Source organism: Phoca vitulina, unplaced genomic scaffold (assembly GCF_004348235.1).
Source record: "Phoca vitulina isolate PV1807 unplaced genomic scaffold, GSC_HSeal_1.0 scaffold4, whole genome shotgun sequence".
Classification (NCBI taxonomy): domain Eukaryota; kingdom Metazoa; phylum Chordata; class Mammalia; order Carnivora; family Phocidae; genus Phoca; species Phoca vitulina.
This window is the reverse complement of record NW_022589707.1, coordinates 32,930,363-32,956,376: the sequence shown is the minus strand read 5'-3', so window position 1 is coordinate 32,956,376 and position 26,014 is coordinate 32,930,363. Positions and strand designations below refer to the sequence as shown.

At 36.8% G+C, this 26,014-nt stretch overlaps 1 protein-coding gene across 1 annotated transcript; it reads left to right on the top strand.

The window, feature by feature from the left end:
* The first annotated feature begins 1,789 nt into the window (after window positions 1-1,789).
* On the top strand, window positions 1,790-4,019 carry GPR141 (G protein-coupled receptor 141). The gene has a single exon (XM_032401759.1). The coding sequence runs from the start codon at window positions 1,992-1,994 to the stop codon at window positions 2,892-2,894; it is 903 nt and encodes a 300-aa protein (XP_032257650.1). The 5' UTR covers window positions 1,790-1,991; the 3' UTR covers window positions 2,895-4,019.
* The last annotated feature ends 21,995 nt before the right edge of the window (window positions 4,020-26,014 follow it).

Genomic DNA, 26,014 nt, shown 5'->3' with positions numbered 1-26,014 from the left:
TATGCAAGAAGTGTGCAATTTGATAAGCTTTGACAAATCACTAGAATTGTAACCGACATAATATAAAACAGTCCATCCCTCCATAAATTCTCCCATACCCCTTTGAAGTGAATCCCTTCCCCTGCAACATAGGCCCTGGGCTATATTGATCTTCTGTCTCATTAATTTTGATTTTCTAGAAAAAGAAATGATACAATATGTAGTCGTTTGTGGCTGGCATCTTTTATTTAGTACAATGTTTCTTAACTTTTAAAATTATCGCCCTTATAAAGAGCCTTTTTAGCCATTTGTTCCTTGTTTCTCCCCTCCTTATGAAATTTTAATACCATAGATATACTCTATGTCTGTTTATGTACTTATGTATGTTTATGATTTATACATAGAAAGTAAGGTCTTTTTCACACCTCAGGAATACACTTTTGAGAATATGATTTACATGTATGCAAGTATAATGCTTTTGTGATTCATCAGATTCATTTTTGTTGCTGGGTAATTTTAATTATATGAAGAGACACTCATGAAGTGAGTAAAACTAACTGCAAATGTGTTACAAAGGCACTAAGTATAATTCAACTACTGTTCTTCCACAAATTTGATCCTCAGTCTCCCTGTTGTCAGTAAACAGATCTCTAATCACACAATTGTTCAAGTTAGAAATCTAGGAGTGATTGAGATACCTTCTTTCCCTTCGTTTCCCCATATACAATCCATTAAATTCTATCAATTTCACCTCTAGATTCTTTCTTTTTTTTTAAAGATTTTATTTATTAGATAGAGAGGGAGCATGGGGGGGGTTGGGGGGACAGAGGAATAAGCAGACTCCCCACACTGAGCACGGAGCCCCATTCGGGGCTCGATTCCAAGGCACTGAGATCATGACCCCAGCTGAATGAAATGAGATGCTCAGCCGAATGAGCCGCCCAGGTGCCCCACCTCTAGATTATTTCCTGAATCTGGTCTCAAGGGATCAGATTTTGCTATGACCCAGAACATTCTAGACATGGAAGGATTTTTTAATCTTAAAAGAAATGGGAAGCCACTGAAGAGATTTAAATAAGAAAATGAAAGGACTTGATCAGTGTAATTAAAAGATTACTAAATCTTTCACTTAATAAATAATAAACTAGAACATGGATAATGAGTTAGAAGGGACCAAGACTATTTAGGGAAAGGATCTTTCCAGAGGAAAAATGATAGTGGTTCTTTTACGCATTTGAGGGTGTGGGAATGGGAGAATTGGGTGATATGCTGCATTTTCAGTGGGGCCCATGAAAACTTAGCCAAGGTCTCACTGCTAGATGATAACATATGGCAAGAAATTCACATATACACTCCTATTGATTGTTGTTGCTTTGACTTAGCTAATTTTCTTTGGCCAAACTAATCAGTATCCTAAATGAATTATGTATATTCTTAAATCTTTTGCTGATGAGTTGAAAGGAATTAGAGAATTAGAATCATAAAGAAAACATTTTGTGTACTTAACACACGCACTCAACTTTCCTTCCATGTTGTAATTTTCCCCCCACTGGCAGCTGCAGTACTAGTATCCATGAATCAGCTTCAGATGGTCTGCAATCTAGTTTTATGCAAACTCTTTTTTTTTTTAAGATTTTATTTATTTATTTGAGAGAGAGAGCACCCTGGGACCATGACCTGAGCTGAAGGCAGTCCCACTCAGCCACCCAGCCGTCCCTATGCAAACTGTTTTGACTATGTACACACATGCACACACAGACGTCTTTGGGGGCCTCTCGATGAGGTCTTTAACCTATTAATGCTTCAGAATCAATGACTTACTATGTTTTCAGTCTCGGGTATACAGATAGGCATATGACATAGTCTTTATTCTTAAGGTACATAAAGTTGACATCATATAAACAGATAAATGACAAAATCACATTGCTAGTGCTAAGAAGGAGAGAAGAACAAAGCTCTGGAAGTTTGTCAGTTATATTGGTGTTTCCTCTCTTCCAGGTGACTTCTGAAGTATGGCTCACAACATTTCTTCCTGCAGCCCTATACTGACACCCCATTTAACCAGGCTCTACTTCCTAGTGCTCATTGGAGGGCTGGCAGGCATCATCTCCATTCTGTTCCTGCTGGTGAACATGAACACCCGATCTGTAACTACCACGGCGGTTGTTAACCTGGTGGTGGTCCACAGTGTTTTCCTGCTGACGGTGCCTTTTCGCTTGACATATCTCATCAAGCACACCTGGATGTTTGGGTTGCGCTTCTGCAAATTTGTGAGTGCCATGCTACACATCCACATGTACCTCACATTGCTGTTCTACGTGGTGATCCTGGTCATTCGGTACCTCATCTTCTTCAAGCGCAAGGACAAAGTGGAGTTCTACAGAAAGCTGCATGCTGTGGCTGCCAGTGCTGGCATGTGGCTGCTGGTGATTGTCATTGTGGTACCCGTGGTTGCTGCTCAGTATGGAACGCACCAGGCATACGACGAGCAGCACTGTTTTAAATTCCACAAGGAGCTTGATCGTGTATACGTGCGAGCCATCAACTATATGATAGTTACTACTGTCATAGCCACGGCGATGGTTCTCTTGGTCTTCCAGATCTTCATCATTATGTCAATGGTGCGGAAGCTACGCCACTCCTTACTATCCCACCAGGAGTTCTGGGCCCAGCTGAAAAACCTATTTTTTATCGGAGTCATCCTGATTTGCTTCCTTCCCTACCATTTCTTTAGGATCTATTACTTGTACACGGTGGCACACTCACATGACTGTAACGACACTGTTGCCTTTTATAACGAAATCTTCTTGAGTGTAACAGCAGTTAGCTGCTTTGATCTGTTGCTCTTTGTTCTCGGAGGAAGCCATTGTAAGCAAAAGATAACTGACCTATGGAATTGCCTCTTGTGCCGTTAGCCACAAACTACGGTATTCAAAATTCCTTTATACTGGGAGCAAAAATGGGCATAGACAGGTAGGAGGGGTTATTTCATTACTTGATTAAAACCATGCCTTAATGCGCCCAAATAAAAGGACTATAAAATGTCAGAGCATTCACTCCGGTCCTTATTTAATCCCTACCACCTCTAAATGATGCCTTTAGAAAGACTAGTGATGTTCAGTCCACCTGGAGTTACAATACTGCATTATTTTCCAATACAAAAGGTCTACTTGGCCCATCTGGGCACCATGGGCCTAATGGTTTCTGAGCTTCACCAGCTTATTTTAGTTTCATCAGTTTGAAGCATGATCTTCTGTAGGCTTTGGATTGGATTCAGCCCTCTAGTTCTTTTCATTTCACTTAACCTTAGGTAAATTAACCCTGGCAATGAATCAGCCCCAAAGACACAAACTCTATTGACTAACCAGATAAGATACCCATTCAACTCCCACCCTGACAAATAGCAGGTAAAGGGGGAGAACAGTAAGAAACTTTTCTAGATTTCATAACTTTCGTGGGAAGTCACTTATCTAGAAATCAAGAGAAACAGAAGTCCTTGTGACTTTCTGCTATAACAAGGTTATCTAGATTTGTCCTTTGAAAGTTCAAGTTTAAGGACATGGGATCAACATCCTCAATAACTCCAAAAATCATTTAAAAGCTTACTAAACATATATGCATAAGGGTGAAACTATAAGTTAAAGAATATTCCTGACCAATATGCTGCTAAGCATTAAAATGAGTTCCTGAGGGAAGTGATTACATTTCTCCCTTCCTGTTTTTTGAGAAAAATCTCTAGATGTCTTGGGCCACAGTTAATTTAGATTTACCTTGGAAACAGAAAGTTACACTCTTTAGAGTTTCCTTCTCTCCTTAAGGTTATGAGTCTTTAAATAAATGAAAACAATATTCTTAAAAAAAAGAACTTTTGAGAAATATATAGAAAAATTAATTTAGACTATGAGATTAGGCTGCTAAGTTGATACATAGGCTTGTGGGCTTTTTCCCTTCTTGCCCATATTTCTACTATTTCCTTCAAAGTTTCATAATTTTGAAACTTACTGAGGAACTGATCCAGTTTCATATCTAATACTTCAGAACTAAAGCAATTTATGATAGGAATAGAAGAATAGAATGAATTAAGGTAAAAATTTTTTCCCAGCAAAATAAAGGATCAGAATTTAAAGACTTATTTTAAATTTGTTTATACTCTATGGATCTACAAATTTACCAGATGAGTAAGAAATATCCCTGTGAGTTCCTATAATCACTAAAATTACTGAGTCATAGAAGTTAATTTTGAGGAAGAAAAAGCAGCAACATGCTTCATAGACTTGTTCCCAAAATTTTCCTGCTTTAAAATTTATGTTCTTTTTTAAGTTATATTTCCTTTATTTCTTTTCTGTCTTCTTTTCCCATTTTTTCTTAGTTTTTTTCTTCTCATTTTGACTTATAACATTTGTAAATTTCTAAGACCCATAGAAGTTTTAAGAAAATTTGTTACACCCATAAATAAAATAGTAAAATATAATAAAAATAGTATAGAATGATATAAATAGTAAAATACTAAAATTTCTAAACAATTATTTATGGAAATTATATCAAATTTCTCTTCTTATATATCTGTGTCTTACTATCATACTATCTGTTAACTTGTAAATTCTATTACAATCTCTTCCAGATTTTAAATTTGTTGAGCTCAGGAGATTGTGTTTTTCCCTGTATTATTATATATTATAATAAAGGGCTTATTTCTTTGGACCTATAAGAAATACTATGCAACATACAGAGATGCAGTATTCCCTAATATAAAATAACTTATTCATTAATATTTAGAATATAATTGGAAATTTTCAATTTGTCTGTTCATTGTCTCTAATTGCTATGAAAATGAATCTCATGCAGGAGTGGGGGCATCACTGGCCTCTCAGGCCATTTTTGGATATCAAAATTATAAGAATGTACTACTGGCATTTTGTTGCTGGGGCCAGAGACTAGACATCTTGCCTTGCACACAACTCTCTGCATAGTAAATAATTATCAGGTCTTGCTGTGTATTTGAATGTTCTTCCAGACATTTATGAAATGAAACATATGCTCATAATAGTCAGGTTTTATTTAGTTTTCACAAATACATAGTAATTTTTGGTACAGTTTTAATTTTCTGAATTTTCCAGAAATGTAGCTACCATGGATATGGAGGAAAGATTTTTTTTTATTATGTTATGTTAGTCACCATACATTACATCATTAGTTTTTGATGTAGTGTTCCATGATTCATTGTTTGCGTATAACACCCAGTGCTCCATGCAGTATGTGCCCTCTTTAATACCCATCACCAGGCTAACCCATCCCCCCACCCCCTCCCCTCTAGAACCCTCAGTTTGTTTTTCAGAGACAGTCTCTCATGGTTCGTCTCCTTGGAGGAAAGATTTTATTCTGTTTTCCTCAGAACTTTACCAAGAGTTGTTCATTCCTTTGGAAAAGCACAGTATCAATGTCAATACCATCTGCGGCATTAAAATACAACACAACACACCTGTAAACAGTATTTGTAGCAGTTGTATTCAGGTAGGATACTAGATATAGGTGCCAACATCAGACTGCCTGATTTGTCTCCTTTTGTGATCATCTCTGAGCATTTATACATTAAAATATATTACTTTATTATAAATAACTTTCTCCTTCATTATTCATTTATGTTACAGTTAGAATACTATATATATAATACTGTAGGAGGGTTATATTATCTGTAAATTTTATTTTATTTTTTTTTATTTTTTATTTTTTTAAAGATTTTATTTATTTATTTGACAGAGACAGACCCAGCGAGAGAGGGAACACAAGCAGGGGGAGTGGGAGAGGGAGAAGCAGACTTCCCGCTGAGCAGGGAGCCCGATGCGGGGCTCGATCCTAGGACCCTGGGATCATGACCTGAGCCGAAGGCAGACGCTTAACGACTGAGCCACCCAGGCGCCCCTGTAAATTTTATTTTAGAATGGTAAAAGTATTACCAAATATTTGGGATAAAAAGTAAGGTTTTGGGTCTGCAAGCATTGAGACCAATTGAGCTAGCACAGAATCACTTTATTATTTTTTTAAAGATTTTATGGATTTATTTGACAAAGACAGACACAGCGAGAGAGGGAATACAAGCAGAGGGAGTGGGAGAGGGAGAAGCAGGCTTCTTGTGGAGCAGGGAGCCAGATTCAGGACTTGATCCCAGGACCCTGGGATCATGACCTGAGCTGAAGGCAGATGTTTAATGAATGAGCCACCCAGGTGCCCCCAGAATCACTTTAAAGGGGAGATTTACCAATTATGACATTATGAACAGAAAAAATATTCCTATATTTTGGGAATACTTTTTTTTAGAGAGAGAGAGTGCATACACACATGTGCACGTATGTGAGCTGAAGGGGGGGAGGAAGAGAATCTCAAGCAGGCTCCACGCTGAGCATAGAGCCCCACGTGGGGCTCAATCTAATGACCCTGAGATCACAACCTGAGCCAAAGGCTTAACTGACTGTGCCACCCAGGTACCCCTATTCTGGGAATACATAACCTCAGCTTGATTCAATTATAAATTATTTCTTTTGCTTCTGTAGTGATTAAAAGAGTAAACACAACTTTTAAGAAAATAAAACATGTGGGTTTTTGTTTTTGTTTTTTTGATAAGACAAAGGCATTTCCCTGAGCCTCACAACTCTCAAATTGGTTCATGGTCAATATCTACCAGATTTTAAACCCAGGGATAATGACAATTTTTGAGGCACAGAAAGAAAGATTGCTTCTGGCACCCATTAAAAAGCTTTCTACTCAGCCTTTGTTCATTTCTTAATTTTCCTCTGAAAGGTTCTTTGAGTTCCTTTCTTCCTTAACCTGACATAAATTAGGGAGAAAGAAACTATTTTACCTGTAGGTGAAATGAGCTTTGTGTGGAATGATTCAAGAAGTGGTGAAAATCCCCAAATCCTCCTCTAATCCTCCTGCCATTAAAACTGCATTCCTAGGTTAATAAAGCAGTTGTGAAGGAGGGCACTGAGCTGAGATGTTCTCAGTCATCAACTCTTGAGTGGGAAGTCAGTGAGGTGAAAGTGTGAAGTTGCCATTTCTTAGATTATGCAGATTTTTGCCCACTTAATCTCTAATAAAATGAGGCACAGACCAAGGCCTCTCACACTTACTGGGGGTGGGAAGAACAAGGAAACTCTCTTTGTGATAGGGGCTGATTACAGCAAATTGGAAATAGTTGGTGACAAAAACCCTATAGTAAAGGGACACAGTGATGGTGGATTTGCTTGGATAATGCCGAGAAAGCTCAGGATATAAAAGGCATCAACAGATATCAGAAACTAGGCATCAGCTGAACCCTGAGAAAAACTTTGGCCATTGCGTGGCTGAGCCTATTTCTGTAACAGAATGGGCATGCCAGGTATTTGACAAGACAGAACTCAGAAAAATGAGCAAGTTCTATTACCTGAAGGAGTAAATGTATTGTCTGAAACTTCCCGAGATTAGGAGCTGGGCCCTAATATCAAAATGTACCAGATGGAGGCTTCAACCTGGGACACATTGTAAAAGCCCAGCGGTCAGCACCAGGCACCACATTTTGGGTAGGATTACCAATGGTGGTGAGGATGGAAAAGGTGGGGACAGATGCTGAAACTGCTCAAAGCCTTATGCTTTAGGCTCAGTCTCAGCCTTCAGATGAAGAGGAATATGGACAACCAGCAGAAGCTATCAGGGAGGGACAGAAGATTGTGTCTGATGACAAGTAGCTGAGAGGAAGAGGGGCCTGAGTAAGGCTTGGCTAGGAGTTCTGAGCAAGCAAGGGACAGCAGGAAGATGCTAAGCTCTTAAAAAGCAGATAGGACAACAAAGGCAGCCCTTAAGAAAGACAGTTTTGAACAGAAGAGGAGAAGATGCTGGATATCATTGCTTTATTTGAATTTTGTCCTAGTATTTTATGTCATTAACAATGAGTGGTTTCTTGAAAAGCTGAAAGCTCTACTTCTAAGATCAAGAACAAAGCAAAGATGTCCACTCTTACAACTTTTATTCAACATAGTATTATAAGTCCCAGCCAGAACAATTAGGTAAGACCAAAAAAAAAAAAAAAAGATAAAGGCATCCAAAGTAAAAAGAAAGAAGTAAAACTGTCTCTATTTGCAGATGACATATTATATATAGAAAACCCTAAAGACCACCAAAACACTATTATAATAAAGGAGTTTAATAAAGTTACAAGATACAAAATCAATATTCAAAAAACAGTTTTCTATTTATTATCTAGATATCTATCTACTATCTACTTTCTAGGCATTTCTATCTACTAACAACAAGCTGTCAGAAAAAGAAATTAAGAAAACGATCCCATTTACAATTGAAAAAGAATAAAATACTTCGGAATAAATTTAACCAAGAGGTAAAAGAGCTGTACAATGAAAATTCTAAGATCTTGATGAAAGAAACTGAGGAAGATGCATGGAAAGATATTCCATGCTCATGGATTGGAAGAATTATTATTGTTAAAATGTCCATACCACTAAAAGCAATCTACTGATTCAATGCAAAACCAAAATTCTAATGGCACTTGTCACAGAAATAGGAAAAAAAACAAAACAAAAACCTAAAATTTGTATGGAACTACAAGATATTCCAAATAGCCAAAGCAATCTTGAGAAAGAACCATGTTGGAGGCATCACACTTCCTGATTTCAAACTATATTACAAAGCTATAGTAATCAAAACAGTATAATACTGGCATAAAAACAGACCCATAGATCAATGGAAAGAATAAAGAGCCCCAAAATAAACCAATGCATATATAGTCAATTACTTTATGACAAAGGAGCCAAGCATATACAATAGGGAAAGGATAGTCTCCTCAATAAAAGTTTGGGAAAACTGAACCACCACACACAAAAGAATGAAATGGGGCCCTTATCTTATGCCATGTGCAAACATCAGCTTAAAATGGATTAAAGACTTAAATTTAAGATCTGAAACCATAAAACTCCTAGAAGAAAACACAGGAAGTAAGCTCCTTGATGCTAGTCTTGGCAATGATTTTTTTGGACTTGACACCCAAAGTAAAAGTAACAAACGCAATAAAAAAGTGGGAGTACCTCAAATTAAAAGGCATCCGTACATTGAAGGAAACCATCAACAAAACGAAATGACAACCTACCAAATGAAAGAAAATATTTGCAATCATATAGCCGATAGGGGTTAATATCCAAAATATATAAAGAACATACAACTCAATAGCAAAAAAAACCCCAAGCAATCTGATTAAAAATGGGCAAAGGAACTGAGTAGACATTTTTCCAATTAGGACTTACAAATGGCCAAAAGGTACATGAAACGATGCTCAAAGTCATTAATCATCAGGGAAATGTAAACCAAAACCACAAAATGAGGTATTACTTCACGCTGTTAGAATGATTATCACCAAAAAGACAAAAGATAACAAATGTTCATAAGGCTGTGGAAAAAAGAGAACCCATGTAGAGTTTTGGTGGAATGTAAATTAGTACAGCCACTATGGAAAACAGTAAAAAGTGTTAAAAATAGAACTATCATATGCCCCAGCAATCCAATTTCTGGGTATATATCCAAAGAAATTGAAAACAAGATCTCAAAGAGATATGTGTACCCCCACCATGTTCATTGCAGCATTATTCACAATAGCCAAGATACGGGAACAACATAAGTGTCCATCAATGGATAGATGGATAAAGAAGATATATACAGTTGACCCTTGAACAACATGGGTTTGAATTGAGTAGGTCCACTTATACACCGATTTTTTTTTCCCCAATAAATACAGTACAGTTCTGTAAACGTATTTTTTCTTCCTTATGATTTTCTTAACATTTTTTTTCCTCTAGCTTATTTTTGTAGGCTAAAACATACAACACACAAAATATGTGTTAATTGACTTTTTATCTTATTGGTAAGGCTTCCAAGTCAACAGTAGTATATTAGTATTAAGTTTTGGGGGAGTCAGAAGTTATACATGCATTTTCGACTATGTGAGGGGTTAGTACCTCAATCCCTGCATTGTTCAAGGGTCAACTGTGTGTGTGCATGTGTGTGCTTATGTACGTATGTATGATACTACATGTAGTATGTAGAATCTAAAAAAAAAGTCAAAGTTACAGAAGCAGGGAGTAGAATGGTGGTTATCAGATCCTGGGATGGTGGGAAAATGGGGAGATGTCGGGTTAAAATGTTCAAATGTATAGCTTTGTAGGATGAATAAGTTTAGAAATCTAATGTACAGGCATGATGACTATATTTAATTTTGAACACTGGAAATATGCTAAAAGAGTAGCTTTCAAGTGCATTCCTCACAAATATGGTAACTATGTGTGGAGATATGTTAATTAGCTCTACTGTAGTAATCATTCCACTATGAATATATGTATCAAATCAGCATGTTATACACTTTAAATGCATTTAATTTTTATTTAAAAAACCTTTTAAAGAGGGAGTGGAGCATGCCACTCTTGATCTCAGTGTTGTAAGCTCGAGCCCCATGTTGGGTGTAGTGACCACTTAAAAATAAAATCTTTGGGGCACCTGGGTGGCTCAGTTAGTTAAGCGGCCAACTCTTGGTTTTGGCTCAGGTCATGATCTCAGGGTCTTGAGACTGAGCATGGAGCTGGGCTCCCTGGCTCAGTGAGGAGTCTGCTTCAGGATTCTCTCTTTCCCTCTGCCCCTCCCCCCTCTAAAATAAATAAATATTTTTAAAAATCTTTAAAAAATTAAAAATTAAAAAATCTTTTAATCCTTCTGTCATATTGAAAATATTATCAATACAAAAGTTTACAAAGGCAAAAAAGGAAAGGCAAATGTTTTCTTTATTTTAACACTAGATGGCAGCCCAAAGTAACAAATTGTATCTACTTTTCAAAGCTTGTTACTTGAATTTTAAGCTTAATTTACTTAAAAACAGGAGGTGGGAGAGAAGAGAAAATGAAGTAAAAATAATAATTTTTTAGCATTTTCAGAACTCTGCACTAGATCCTCAGGTTTGGGGGTTTTTTTCTTAAAAAGATATTTCATAGCAACTTTGTTTTCTTGTGGTAAGTTGCCTGAGAAGATACTGTTAAAATATAGCTCTAGCTATAAGAGCAAAAATAATTCTGAAAGCAAGTATTTTTTGACTTAGCTCATATTTAGAGACTTTTGTACTTTAATAATGGTTTGTTGCAACTAATTTTTTGATTCCAAATTAAACTGATTCTTAAAATTATGTGTAGAGTACACAATTGTTTTTGTAGAGGATTGGGATTTCAGTGACCTGTTTTTGTTTTGTTTTGTTTTGAATGCCTGCCAATTTTTTTCCTTTTATTTTTATTTTTTTATTTAAATTCACTTGATTAACATATAGTGTATTGTTAGTTTCAGAGGTAGAGTTCAGTAATTCATCAGTCTTATACAATACCCAGTGCTCATTATATCATGTGCCCTCCTTAATGCTGATCACCCAGTTGCCCCATCCCCCCACTCCTCCCTCCTCCAGCAACCCTCAATTTGCTTCCTATGATTAAGAGTCTTTTATGGTTCGTCCCCTCTCTGATTTTGTCTTGTTTTATTTTTCCCTCCCTTCCCCTATGATCCTGTTTTATTTCTTAAATTCCACATTCCATGCTCATGGATCGGAAGAATAAACATTGTTAAAATGTTTATGCTACCCAGAGCAATCTATACCTTCAACGCCATCCCGATCAAAATTCCAATGACATTTTTCAAAGTGCTGGAACAAACAATCCTAAAATTTGTATGGAATCAGAAAAGACCCCGAATCACCAAGGAAATGTTGAAAAAGAAAAACAAAGCTGGGGGCATCACGTTGCCTGATTTCAAGCTATATTACAAAGCAGTGATGACCAAGACAGCATGGTACTGGCACAAAAACAATGGAACAGAATAGAGAGCCCAGATATGGACCCTCAACTCTATGGTCAAATAATCTTTGACAAAGCAGGAAAAAATATGCAATGGAAAAAAGACAGTCTCTTCAATAAATGGTGCTGGGAAAGTTGGACAGCTATATATAGAAGAATGAAACTTGACCATTCTCTAACACCACACACAAAGATAAACTCAAAATGGATGAAAGACCTCAATGTGAGACAGGAATCCATCAAAATCCTAGAGGAGAACATAGGCAGTAACCTCTTTGACATCGGCCACAGCAACTTCTTTCAAGATACATCTCCAAAGGCTAGTGAAACAAAAGCAAAAATGAACTTTTGGGACTTCATCAAGATAAAAAGCTTCTACACAGCAAAGGAAAACAGTCAACAAAACTAAGAGGCAACCCACAGAATGGGAGATTTTTGCAAATGACACTACAGATAAAGGGCTGGTATCCAAGATCTATGAAGAACTTCTCAAACTCAACACCCAAAAAACAAATAATCAAGTCAAAAAATGGGCAGAAGACATGAACAGACACTTCTCCAAAGAAGACATACAAATGGCTAACAGACACATGAAAAAAATGTTCAACATCATTAGCCATCAGGGAAATTCAAATCAAAACCACATTGAGATACCACCTTACACCAGTAGAATGGCAAAAATTGACAAGGCAAGAAACAACAAATGTTGGAGAGGTTGTGGAGAAAGGGGAACCCTCTTACACTGTTGGTGGGAATGCAAGTTGGTACAGCCACTTTGGAAAACAGTGTGGAGGTGCCTCAAAAAATTAAAATAGAGCTACCCTATGACCCAGCAATTGCACTACTAGGTATTTACCCCAACGACACAGATGTAGTGAAAAGAAAAGCCATATGCACCCCAATGTTCATAGCAGCAATGTCCGCAATAGCCAAACTGTGGAAAGAGCTGAGAGGCCCTTCAACAGACGAATGGATAAAGAAGATGTGGTCCATATATACAATGGAATATTACTCAGCCATCAGAAAGGACAAATACCCAACTTTTATATCAACATGGATGGGACTGGAGGAGATTATGCTAAGTGAAATAAGTCAAGCAGAGAATGTCAATTATCATATGGTTTCACTTATTTATGGAACATAAGGAATAGCATGGAGGACATTAGAAGGAAGGGAAAAATGAAGGGGGGGAATCAGAGGGAGAGACAAACCATGAGAGATTATGGACTCTGAAAAACAAACTGAGGGTTCTAGAGGGGAGGGGGTGGGGGGATGGGTTAGCCCGGTGATGGGTATTGAGGAGGGCACGTACTGCATGGAGCACTGGGTGTTATATGAAAATAATGAATCACGGATCACTACATCAAAAACTAATGATGTACTGTATGGTGACTAACGTAACATAATAAAATTAAATTAAATTTAAAAAAATAAAACACATTGTTAAATTAAACATAAATAAATAAATAAATTCCACATAAGGGTGAGATCATATGAAAATTATCTTTCTCTGACTGACTTATTTCACTTAGCATAATACCCTCTAGTTCTATCCACATAGTTGCAAATGGCAAGATTTCATTTTTTGATGGCTGAGTAATATTCCATTGTGTATATATACCACATCTTCTTTATCCATTCATCTGTCAGTGGACATCTGTGCTCTTTCCATAGTTTGAATGCTTTTACGACAGGGTTTCAAAGGAAACTTCCCTACATTTGAAACCTTGAAAAGGCTGGAGTTTATGAGGAGCAAGCCCGTACCTTACTTAAGTCTTTCCCTCCAGTGACAGCCTTTGACCAGCTCTCAGAAACCTTTATTCTTCTGACTAGTACATAGTGTGATGAGATATTTCTCTAACCACTAGGATGTAATTTATGACTGCTGAAACCTATATTAGCCCCCCCCCCCAAAAAAATCCAGGGAAGAGAAAGCAAGATAAGATTTATTCTTTCTGCCACAAGAACAAATATATGGTGTCCACTGGGTGCCAAGCAGAGAAGTATTCATGAGGAATATGTATTGTGATTTCTAATGTGAAAAAGTTGGTTGTTGTTTTAATAATCTGAAGGTTTCAGGAAAATTACAAATAGAATATAAATGACTTCTTTTTCCTGAACCATTTCAGGATAAGTTGCTGACCTGTTGGCCCATCACTTCCTAATATTTTAGTGAGATTTTTCCACAAACAAGGACTGTTTCTCCTACAAACCATTATAGAAGCTTAAAAATCAGGAAGTTAATATTGATTCATGACTACCATCTAATTCACAGACCTCATTTAACTGTCACATTTCTTCTGTCTCCTTCACTCTGGAATAGTTCTTTGGTCATTCCCTATTTTCTATGACCTTGTCACAAACTAGTTTTTTGTAGTTTATCTCTTAGTTTGGGTTTGCCTCATGTTTAGATTCATATTACGTATCTTTGGTAGTTAAGACCACAGAAGTGATGTTATTTTCTTATTATATCTCATTACCACTAGGTGGTCCACAATTTTGACTTGTCCCATTACTGATGACACTCACTTTGGTCACTTGATTTTTTTTTTTAGGATTTTATTTATTTATTTGAGAGAGGGAGAGCACGAGAGAGTGCAAGCAGGAGGAGGGGCAGAGGGAGAGGGAGAGATCAGGAAAAGCAGCAGATTCCCCACTGAGCACAGAGCCCAATGCAGGGCTCTATCTCACAACACTGAGATCGTGACCTGAGCTGAATCCAGAGTCCAATGCTTAACCAACTAAGCCACCCAGGCACCCTGGTCACTTGATTAAAGTAATGTTTGCCAGATTCCTCCACTGTGAAGTTCTTTTTTTCTCTTTTTAATTAAGTATTTTGTGGGAGCTATTTTGAATCTGTGTAATCATATTCCTCATCAAACATTGACCAGCTATCATGGAAAGATGTTCAATATCACTAGCATTCAAAAAAAAGCAAGTAAGATAACAAAACATTTTTATCATAAGATTTTTTGAAGTTTGATAATACCTCTGGATTGTGAGAGTAAAAGTCACTGTTGTTGGAAGGGTATATTAGTACTGCTTTTTCAAGAGCAATTTGGAAATATCTACTGGAATTTTAAAGGTACCTATCTCTTGCTATAGCAATTCTACTTTCATATACCGGGCCTTAAGAAATCCACACATGCACAAATATACTGCAAAGGTATATACACTGAGGGCACACTACTAGCATTATTTATATTAGCAAAAAGTCGTAAAGAACTAAATGTCTTCAAGTGGGATGGTATATCCATGTTTTGGAATTCTATGAATTAATTGAAAATAGAGGTATATATTTTGAGTTGGAAGAAAACCTCCCTATTGTTAAGGGGAAAAGCAAGTTGTATCCCTTCTCCATATCTCATGTTGTATGCACACAACCAGTCTTTAAGAAGATCCTGTCAAAATAGATCCCAAATCCAACCACTTCTTATCACCATTACCACTCTGGGCCATCAAGGCCCAACAAGAAACAGGTGGTTCATTAAAGCTCGGTAATTTGGGGGTGTATTGAAGGGACTAGTTAAAGCTGTAAGTAGAGTTAGGAAACTCAGCAAGAGAGAGTGTGAAATCTCAGGGTTAGGAACACTGCAGCGCCCTCATTAGCATGGGTTTGAAGGGGTGAATGGTAGATGTCATAGAACCTGGAAAGAATAAACATCTGGGGGTGCCTGGGTGGCTCAGTCTTTAAGCATCTGCCTTTGGCTCGGGTCATGACCCCAGGGTGCATCAGGCTGCCTGCTCAGCGGGGAGTCTGCTTCTCCCTCTCCCACTCTCCCTGCTTGTATTCCCTCTCTCGCTGTCTCTCTCTCTGTCAAATAAGTTGATAAAATCTTAAAAAAAAAAAAAAAAAAAAAAAAAAAGAATAAACATCTAAAGAGGGCTGCCTGGGAGGAGCTAGGGGCAGAGGAACAGATCAATTCCTATGACTCTGCAGGAAGTGAGCCAGGACAATAGACACTCTCCTTACTCTGTTCCTGCCCTCCAATTTCTGCCAGAGTCCCCCACTGGCTGAATCAAACCAGCCTCCTGGGGCACAAAACACCATGAAGAAGGATGGAAAGTTCATCTGGAGAAGCAAACAGAAAATATCTAGAACATACTCTAATCCAGGGCCCTATCTTTTCTTGCCATAGCCTCCTAAATGCTCCTAAATGCTCTCAGGGCTTTCTTATTTGCCCCTGTATTGTCACTTATGCAGCAGTTAAAGGAATCTCTTATTTCCCTGCTCAAAACTTTTTAATGGCTTCTTATCACACAGTACTGGCCATTTCTCCAGCATCATGGCAATCATTCCCTAGGTCACTTCACTCCAACCTCACAGGTCTTCCTGCTATTCTTTGAAATACCAATTAAGTTCCAGCCTCAGGATTTTACACCTGCTGTTTCTGTCTGAAACACTCTCTCCCCAGATATTTCCATGGTTTTCCCCTCCATTTCATTTACATTTTGTCTAAAGTATCACCCCAGGGTGCCTGGCTGGCTCAGTTGGTAGACCATAGACTCCTGATTTTGGGGTTGTGAGTTTGAACTTTTTTTAAGTAAGCATAAAGCTTACTTAAAAAACAAAAAACAAAAAAACAACCATCTAAAAACAAAAAAAAAAGTGTCACATCTCCAGAAAGACCTTCACTGACCATCCCACCAAAAATGTACTCCTATTACACTATATTCCATACCTTGCTTTATTTTTCTTCATACTATTTCTTACTCTCTGGCATTATATAATACATTTACTTGAAATTTTAAATCCATTTTCTCTCTTCAAATTGAATGTAAGCCTCAAGACAACAGGAATTTTTTTTCTGGTTTGTTTATTGTTGCAAACTCAGAATATAGAACAGTTTTTAGCAATATACGCTCAATGTTGATAAAGGAATAATGAATTAATGAATCCTTCAGGGTGTGGGAGGGAGCAATAACTTCCACAATGCACAGGAATAATCCATAATGTATCTTTTTTTTTTAAGATTTTCTTTTTTTATTCACGAGAGACAGAGAGAGAGAGAGGCAGAGAGCCTGATGCAGGACTTGATCCCAGGACTCTGGGATCACGACCTGAGCTGAAGGCAGACACTTAACCGACTGAGCCACTGAGGTGCTCCTAATCCATAGCGTATCTTTTGATACATACATAAATAACCAGAAATAACAGCTTTTATTATGGCTTTTATTGCATTAAAACGTAATCATAAGCCATGAAACAATTTGGTCTGCTCAGTGAGTAAAATATCTATAATTTACTAGCCTCAAGTGATAAGATAGCTTTTCTACTCATTTTCCCACAATGGTTGTCAAATACAAGCCACTCTACTACTGACATAGGCCTTTGTGTATCCTGAGAAATGAACACTTTCTAAAATAGTGATTCTGAACTTATGTAACCACTGAACTTTAGGAAAGATATGATTTACTGTTTTTACAAGCCATTTTCTTTAAAAAATATGCCCTGTATTTAATTACTTTTGCTAAGGCAATAGAAAAATACTTTAACAATTGCCCTTCTGAGCTAAAAACAAGACTGGAAGTTTAAGTCATTCAACAGTTTCCTTTCAGTGGGCATGTGAGCCAGTTTACTTTCTCTTATTTTCTTCAGTGATCTGAACAATTTTGATAGTATCACTTTCAAGCTAAATACAAAAAGCTAACTTTATAGAAATATGGCATTCATTGAAAGCTTATAATGATTTTTAATATGCCAAGAAGATGATTCTTTTTTTTTTTTTTTAAGATTTTATTTATTTGACAGAGAGAGACACAATGAGAGAGGGAACACAAGCTGGGGGAGTGGGAGAGGGAGAAGCAGGCTTCCCGCTGAGCAGGGAGCCCTATGCGAGGATTGATCCCAGGACTCTGGGATCATGACCTGAGCCGAAGGCAGACGCTCAACGACTGAGCCACCCAGGCGCCCCAAGAAGATGATCCTTTAATGATAACTATTTCTCTACATTTTTTTGTTTGTTTAATGAGAATGATTCTTGCATGCAAAGGAATCAATGACTTTATATATTGACTGTGTTTTCTGTTGCTATACAATTATTCTTCATTAAAGAATAAAAAGGAAGATTAAAAATTCACAATAGACATATTCAATTACTTTGTATACACTTTCCAATTAAGTTCTCACCAAGCAAAATTAGGTATTAGGCTTTTGCTAAAAGTAATTTATGATCCAGGGTTTTGTTTAAAAAGCACTAGAGATTTGATTAAATTTAGCAGACATTTATTTTATACATTCACCTTTGTTATATTGTTTATGATCTTATTGGCTAACACAGCTGCATGCATGCAACTTAAGTTGCATGAGGCTACATGGGCATCCAACATAAAGCTTTTTAACACTCTAGTAAGAGGTAATTCTCTCAGGAAGCAAATCCTCTATTACAGATTCATTCAATCACAGAGATTTGTTTCAAAGCATCCTGAAATCTGAGCTAGCCAAAACCTCAAAGCTCAACTCTTGCATTACAACTCAAATATTTCATTATACATAAAGATGTTTTTATTTTCTCTTCAAGATGACAACCAATAATCAGAAAGTCCTATTCATTACAGTATCTTAAACATAAAATCAAGTCTGTACTGGCTGAAGACCAGAAATAGTTAACAATATTAAATTGAAATAACTGTGTTGGCAAGAACTGGTATAAATTTTAGCAACTGTATTCCCATCTTAGCACTGTGGAGGAGAACGAAGTTGCTTAGGATATACCACTTAGCATGGCAGACTTGAGGGTGGCATTTTCCCAGGCTCTTTCTCAACTAATCAGGAATATCACATTATGTCTTTATAAAGCTAGATGGCAGGGATATTTGCCACCATTTACATAATAGTCATTGTTCTGGTTATCTTCTGTGTAACAATCCTAATGTTTGAAAAAAACATTTTATTATATTTCAAAATTTCATTGGTCAGGTATTTGGGCATGGCTTCTTCTGTTCCATATGGCATTGACTAAAGTCACTTAGTGGCATTCAGCTGGCAGACTGGCTGGTCTGGAGTGTTCAAGATGGCTTTACTTACATGTCTGGTGCTTTGGTGGATATGGCTAGAATGCTACTATTGACTGAAGCACCTTCACATGGCTTCTAGAACATGGTGAGCTTCCTATATTGTAACTGGTTTCCCCAAGATGAGTAAGAGGCCCAGGCAGAAGCTGCAAGGCTTTTTATTATCTAGCTTTGGAAGTCCCAGAACATCGCTTCTGTCACATTTTATTCATTAAGCAAGTCACTAAGGCCAGCCCAGATTCAAGGGGAGGAACAGGTTCTATCTGCTATTTCTTTTTTTTTTTTAAGATTTTATTTATTTATTTGACAGAGAGAGAGACAGCAAGAGAGGGAACACAGGTACGGGGAGTGGGAGAGGGAGAAGCAGGCTTTCCGCTGATCAGAGAGCCCTATGAGGGGCTCAATCCCAGGACCCCAGGATCATGACCTGATCCGAAGGCAGACACTTAATGACTGAGCCACTCAGGCGCTCCCCTATCTGCTACTTCTTGATAGTAGGACATGCTTGTACAGGGAGGGAAAAAAATTGATGATAGCCATCTATCATCATGATAGTACTAGAATCATGATGATTAGGGACCAATGCTAAGCAGTGCATCACCAAAAGATTACTTTCCAAAAGAAAAGTTGTCTTTAAAATGCTGCAATTTGTAGCAACTGTGATCTTTAATTTTTCAATTCTAGGTCTGAAATATTTCTAAGTATTTTTGATAGCTATACTGAATTATTCTAGCTAAGGGTATCCAAGACCTACATGATCTGAATTTTCCTTCATATTATTTTTCAACCCAGTTATAGTTTTGACTGCTTGCCAAATAAATTTTTGTGAGATATTTCAGGTAAACATACACATGGAAAAATACAGTGCACTGCAAATCAGAGGCTAATAGCAAATCATGCCATCTTGAGCCAGCAAGTTATACAAGTTACCACTGGTGCCTTATTTTTGTAAAGGAGGTTAAAGATGATACTTAACTCAGGGGTCAATCAATAATAGGAATAAAAGAAGGAATAGATATCATTACAGGTCTACAGACATCAAAAAGATAATAAAAGGGTATTATGAATAGCTATATGCCAATAAATTTGGTAACTTAGATGAAATGAACAAAGTCTTTGAAAAACACAACTTTCCAATACAAACACAAGATCAAAAAGAAAATCTGAATAGCCTTGTTTCTCTCTTTTTTTAAGATTTTTATTTATTTATTTGACACAGAGAGAGACCACACAAGCAGACAGAGCAGGAGAGGGAGAAGCAGGCTCCCCGCTGAGCAAGGAGCCCGATGCGAGGCTCGATCCCAGGACTCTGGGATCATGACCAGAGCCGAAGGCAGACACTTAACCGACTGAGCCACCCAGGCACCCATGAATAGCCTTGTTTCTATTTTAAAAATTGAATTTGTTCTCAGAAACCTCTTTACACACAAAAAACTCCAGGCCCAGGTAATTTTGCTACCAAACATTCAAGGAAGAAAATGAGATAATCCATGGTCAAAGCTTTCAATCTTCTAAATAAAAAAGGACATTGACACAGGCTAAAAAAACAAAAACAAAAGACAAAAAAACCCCAAAAAACAAAGGAGTTGTAAAAATGAGTGTGAAACAAACTTTCTACAGGTTCTCTTTAAATCCCACATAGGAAATGCAGTAAAACAAGTTTAGGAGGAAGAAAGAATCAAACTTGCTAGACACACGTCTCAGGAAAGATAATTCCAAATTATATTTTTTTCATTTTGTCTTACTCAGAGAAATGTAACTTGCCATATTTTATGTGGAATTTGATGCAGTATTTTAAAAAATAGACACATTTCTAAGAATGACAAAATAGTTGAATTGCTTCATAAAATGAACTGATGTAAGGTTCAAGAAGATCAGTAAATGAAGCATAGCATTATTCACGTTAAGATGTAGCATTGAGAAAATCCACATTGTGTTAAAGTGTAGTGAAAGTGACTTTCTTAATAGTTAAGTGTAAAATAGTTAAGTGTAGTTCCCAGAACAATCATAAACAGTAAATGTGTGTCACTCTAAGGGAGTTAGCAGCAAACATTCCATGGCAGTAAGGCCAAATGGAGGGTTCTCTATAAAGCTCCAAGTATACTTAATATGCTCTCAGTTAAATTGTAAGAATCATGACTGACTGAAACAAACACTTCTGGAAATAATATGTCTTTGAAGTTCTTTGAAGTTATAGAACAAATGTAGGTAGAGTTTAAACTTCATAAAATAAAATCCAAATCAAGAGATAAATCCCTCAAGATGAAGATAATTATCTGGTATTGAATTAAAGGCTTGACTTAAAAAATTTCAGTTTAGAACTTAGGTAAATCCAACATAAGGAAAACTTAGTAATGGCCAATAAGCTACCTTTAGCACTACTGGATTTTTAGATTTTTGAGTTTTACTTATTTTTAAATCATTCTACATATTGCATTTGAAAAGAGAAGCCTTGGATTAAATATTTTGCGACTTTCTGGGTGGGGCCTCAAATTGAAAAGAGTGATATCCATATTTTTAACTATCTTAAGCTTCTTCTATTTGCTTTTAACAGGTAAATTTGAGATGCTACACATTAGGGCAAAAGAGCCAGCACAAAATTAGAATAGGCTTTGAGACTAACAATTTAAAATACTTTTTTAGTGTTCTATAGCATTTAACAGTAACTAGATCTAAGCATAATCCAATATACTTTATCCACCATCCATCATTCAAATACAGCCACAAGAGTTAGCATATTATTATCATGTTTTTCCAAAATGAATTGAGGTGCTAAAGGGGTTCAGAGTATGTCATGCTTCGACATAAGGACTGTTTTCAGATGAAGACAACTGAGAAGAAGCAGACACAAAAAAACCTCCCTGCTCTCTCTTACACTAGGAAGAGCAGGATAATTCCAAATCACCAGAGACAACTCTAGACTCTTATCAGCATCAAAGTAAGCTACATACAAACCCTTACTAAAACAATCCTTATCTTCCCCCATATTTTTACCTTCTCACAGCTTGCCATCCCTAGGGACCTCAACCCCTTTTCCTTTGTCTTATCACTTTTCTTTGTTAAGATGCTATGTAAGCGGGGTGCCTGGGTGGCTCAGTTTGTTAAGCATCCGACTCTTGATTTCTGCTGGGGTCAAGATCTCAGGGTTGTGAGATTGAGCCCCATGCCAGGCTCTGTACTCAGCACAGAGTCTGCTTAGGATTCTCTCCCTCTCCCTCTGCCCACCTCACCCCACCCCCACCCCTGCCCTTCTCACATGTGCACACACACTCTCTCTCCTTCTCTGCCAAAAAAAAAAAAGCTACATTAGCCCCAATTTTTAAACAGCCCTTTGAGTTACCCATCACTGAGTTATCCCACATATATGTACCACGCCTGTGTTAATGTGTGAATGAACTGTTTGTTTTTCTCTGGTTAATCTAGTTTTTATCAAGTTTGTTTTGCAGGCCCAGACACTGAATCTAAGAAGGCAGAGTTTTTTCTTCCTCCATAGTGCCAAAGATGAGTAAGTGTTGATCTCCACCTCTCAGTAACTTGCAGAGACTTACATATCAGAGACTGATAAGTAAGGCGGTAATTACGACTAAGAATGATCTAGTTATAATGATATAAATAAGAGTTTGTGAAGACAGAGGAGTGAACAACTAACTGGTGTGTGTGTGTGACCACATCGAAAAGGTGACATTTGAACTGGTTCTTCAGTGATACTTAGGACCCACCCCTCATGAAGTTATTTCAGTTCTGCCCAGATTAACAAAAGAAGAAGACAGAAAGGAGAGATCTGTGGGACCACTTTATCTAAGTTTGGAAGCAATTTTTTCTACACCAAACATTACTTGTTAAAACTAGATGCTCCACTCTCTATTCTTAGTAGAGGTGTCTCTTCATCCTCAGTATTTTGCTATTGCTAGGGAAGGAGCTTACCTCAGTGTGACTTGGACTGCTTTGGCTGTCTTTTTTTCTCATTAAAAGGCTTTGATTACAGTACTTTTCTTCAGAAATGTATTTCTGTGATGATACCCAGTAATGTGCTTCTGCCTACTGACAAAGGAGACTAGATTATATTACTGAGGCAAGACAGATTTTTCAGTCTTATGAGTCTCAGCTCTATGCCCCTCCTATATTCTACCACATATTTTCCCTTCACATTTTCTCACTTCCCAAGTTAATAAAACTAAACTTGCAGGTGGCCTGCAAGTTGATATGCCAAAAGATGTTTCAGACCTCCAAAGCATCAAATTTAACAAAGCAAACCAAATCTCTCTTTAACATATTACTTAATATTCCAAAGAGGAATAGATGAATGCTTTCTTATTTAGTGACTGGGGATTATTTGGAAAATCTGATTGAGGGCCTTGCTCCTCCACCTCATTCTCTCAAAAACTCCCTCTCATATTTTAATACCCCATCATTGAACTGATTGACTTCTTTTTCATCCATGGTTCAGATATATTCTAGTCTCATGTCAGTAAGTTCATTTTCACCTAGACTAAGCAAGTTAGCAAGTTCAATAAAATTAACCTCTTCACATTTATGATATTCTAGTCTGTTGTACATATTAAAACACTACACATTTTTACTAATGGAAAACCTGAACCATGCACTGAAAGAAATAAAGATTAGGCTCCCTCTGAACTTGGCTTCTGCCCCATTGCTTCTTACTTTGAATTATATTTCAGTAACCAAGAAACAAGTGAACTGAACTTAAATAGTATTTTCCAATAATCAAAATAGTATTTATATAATCTCTGAATTTATTTTTCTGACAGTCTATGTAGTAATTTAATCATTAAAATTTATTTTTCAGAAAATATGAAGTAACACCAGTCTGAAACTCTTAAGAATTCTGTGTAGAATTTACCCAGCCCACTTTTGGATATGGGCCGATTTTCTTTTTAATCCCAGTTCTACTCCACATAGCTAAATTGGTGGGATTTTTTGTGTATTCAAATCTAGAATAGAAGCTTTCCCATTTTTTTATTTCAGAGTGCTTAGGGAATAAAGTATGTAAAGAGCTTTTGATTTATGAATTATGGCACAATGTAAAATGTATGGTATTATTGCACTGTTTAAATTTTTTAGAGTCATTTATCCCTTTCCTAACATAATAGAAATTATGGGTTCTCTTTCCAGAAAAATGTCTATACATGTAATATTTTGCATTAAATTTTAGGGTATCTAGTGACCCTCCTGGAGACTTCCTATAGTTCAGACTCCATGTTACAAAACTCAAGTCTGGAAGGAATGCTACTTCACATTTACTAGGTACTATTTATAGTATGTCAATGAAAGATTTAAAGTAGCATTACACATGTCAAAGCTTACTTCTCAAGCTTTGTGAAATTAACAGAAAATGTCTGTATAGATTGCAAACTGCAGGCACTGGATGCTGTAACATCTTCAAACATAAAAAAATTTAAAAATAAAAGTAGCATTATTTACATTATAATGAATTTAACAGAGCCTGCCTGAATAATGGGGGCATAATGCATCGTGGAGCTGCAAATTGGTTATCTGGTGACTGTCTCAATGTGGAGACAGAATTAGACCCAACAAAATAGTTCCTGAAGTATGGTTTAGTACGTGACCAGTTGTTCACTTGACAAATATTTATGGAGCTCCTACTTTGTATTAGAAATTGTGCTAGGGGGACCTGGGTGGCTCAGCCAGTTAAGCATCTGCCTACAGCTCAAGTCATGACCCCAGGGTCCTGGAATTGAGCCCTGCAATAGGCTCCCTGCTCAGCAGGGGGTCTGCTTCTCCCTCTCTGTCTGTCTCTCCCTGCTCATGCTCTCTCTCTCTCATAAATAAAATCTTAAAATAAATAATAAATTGTGCTACACAATGAAGCTTAAAAGTTTGTAAAAAGTTTACACTTTGAAGGTATGAAAATTTATATTGGGGGTATAAGAACAAGTAAAGAAGCAATGATGATACTGGAAGATAGTTATTATAAGAGGGGTAAGTAAAGGTAGCTAATGGATAAAAAGGTCATTTGGAAAGGCAAATAAAGGCTTTCTAGATAAAATAATAGTCCTAAAGGATAAATAGAAATGAACCCATTAGTCTAAAAGATATGTTTAAAAAGTCAGTACTCTCTAAGCCTTGTTACAAAAAACTGCAGTCCTCCTTCATTTCTTGCTCCTGAGTCAGCCTTTCCAATGATATATGCGGATTCTTTATGTATTTACCTATTTACCTCAACATGTTTGTTATTTTTAAAGTTTTTGCATTTAGGCATTATCTTTTGATATTCCACTATGGTTGATGAGAACTTTGCTTTCTTTAATTACATCCTACTCCTTGCTCCTGGCCCCAGCACAAACATATGCACGCACACACACACACACCCATCCTCCTAATATATTAGTGTTTATATTGCATTTACATGATTTCAACTATGTAAATACAGTGTGTACTAAAATATAATGGCTTGACCTTTCTACATATTTTATGTTAATATTTGTTCTGATTTTATGTAGTTTTCTTTGTATTTATTATTAATTCAACCCTCAATTCTACCCCAGATATGTGAGATTCCTCTAAAGGTGTTAACACATTAGTTATTCTATCAATTTTCTTCTTCTTGAAGAACTCTATCCTTGAACCTTTTGACCTACTCCAGTTTGGACTGGTGGCTCTCTACGCCTGTGGTCAGGCTGTTATGTTGGGACCTCCCCTAACTACCAAATTGGAATTCCCTCTGCTTCCTTCTTGATTTGGATTTCCTTTTTCCTATTTCTAATCTATAGATCAATTGAATGATAAATGATCATCTAGGAAATAACTTTAGAAGCCATTCTCTTGATTTTCTTTTATAGCCTTATTTCTGTAGGATGCATTTCCAATAGCTGCCTTAAAGGATACAGAGGAGACAATATTTTGAGACTTTGGATATAGAATTCTATCTTGGAAATCTTTTTTCCTCAGAACTTTCAGATCATTGATCTCGTCTTCTTGCTTCCAGTGTAGCCATTCAGAAATTTGAAGCTGTTCTATTCTTGACCCCTTTGGTTTTTCCCTTGCTGGAAGTAAGATCCTCTGTGTCTGAAGTTTTGACTTTTAAAAATAATGTGCTTTGGTGTGTCCCTAATGCCACACTTTAAATTACTAGAGCTCTTTTTAATACTCTTTTAAAAAACATAGTTTTTGTTTTAAGT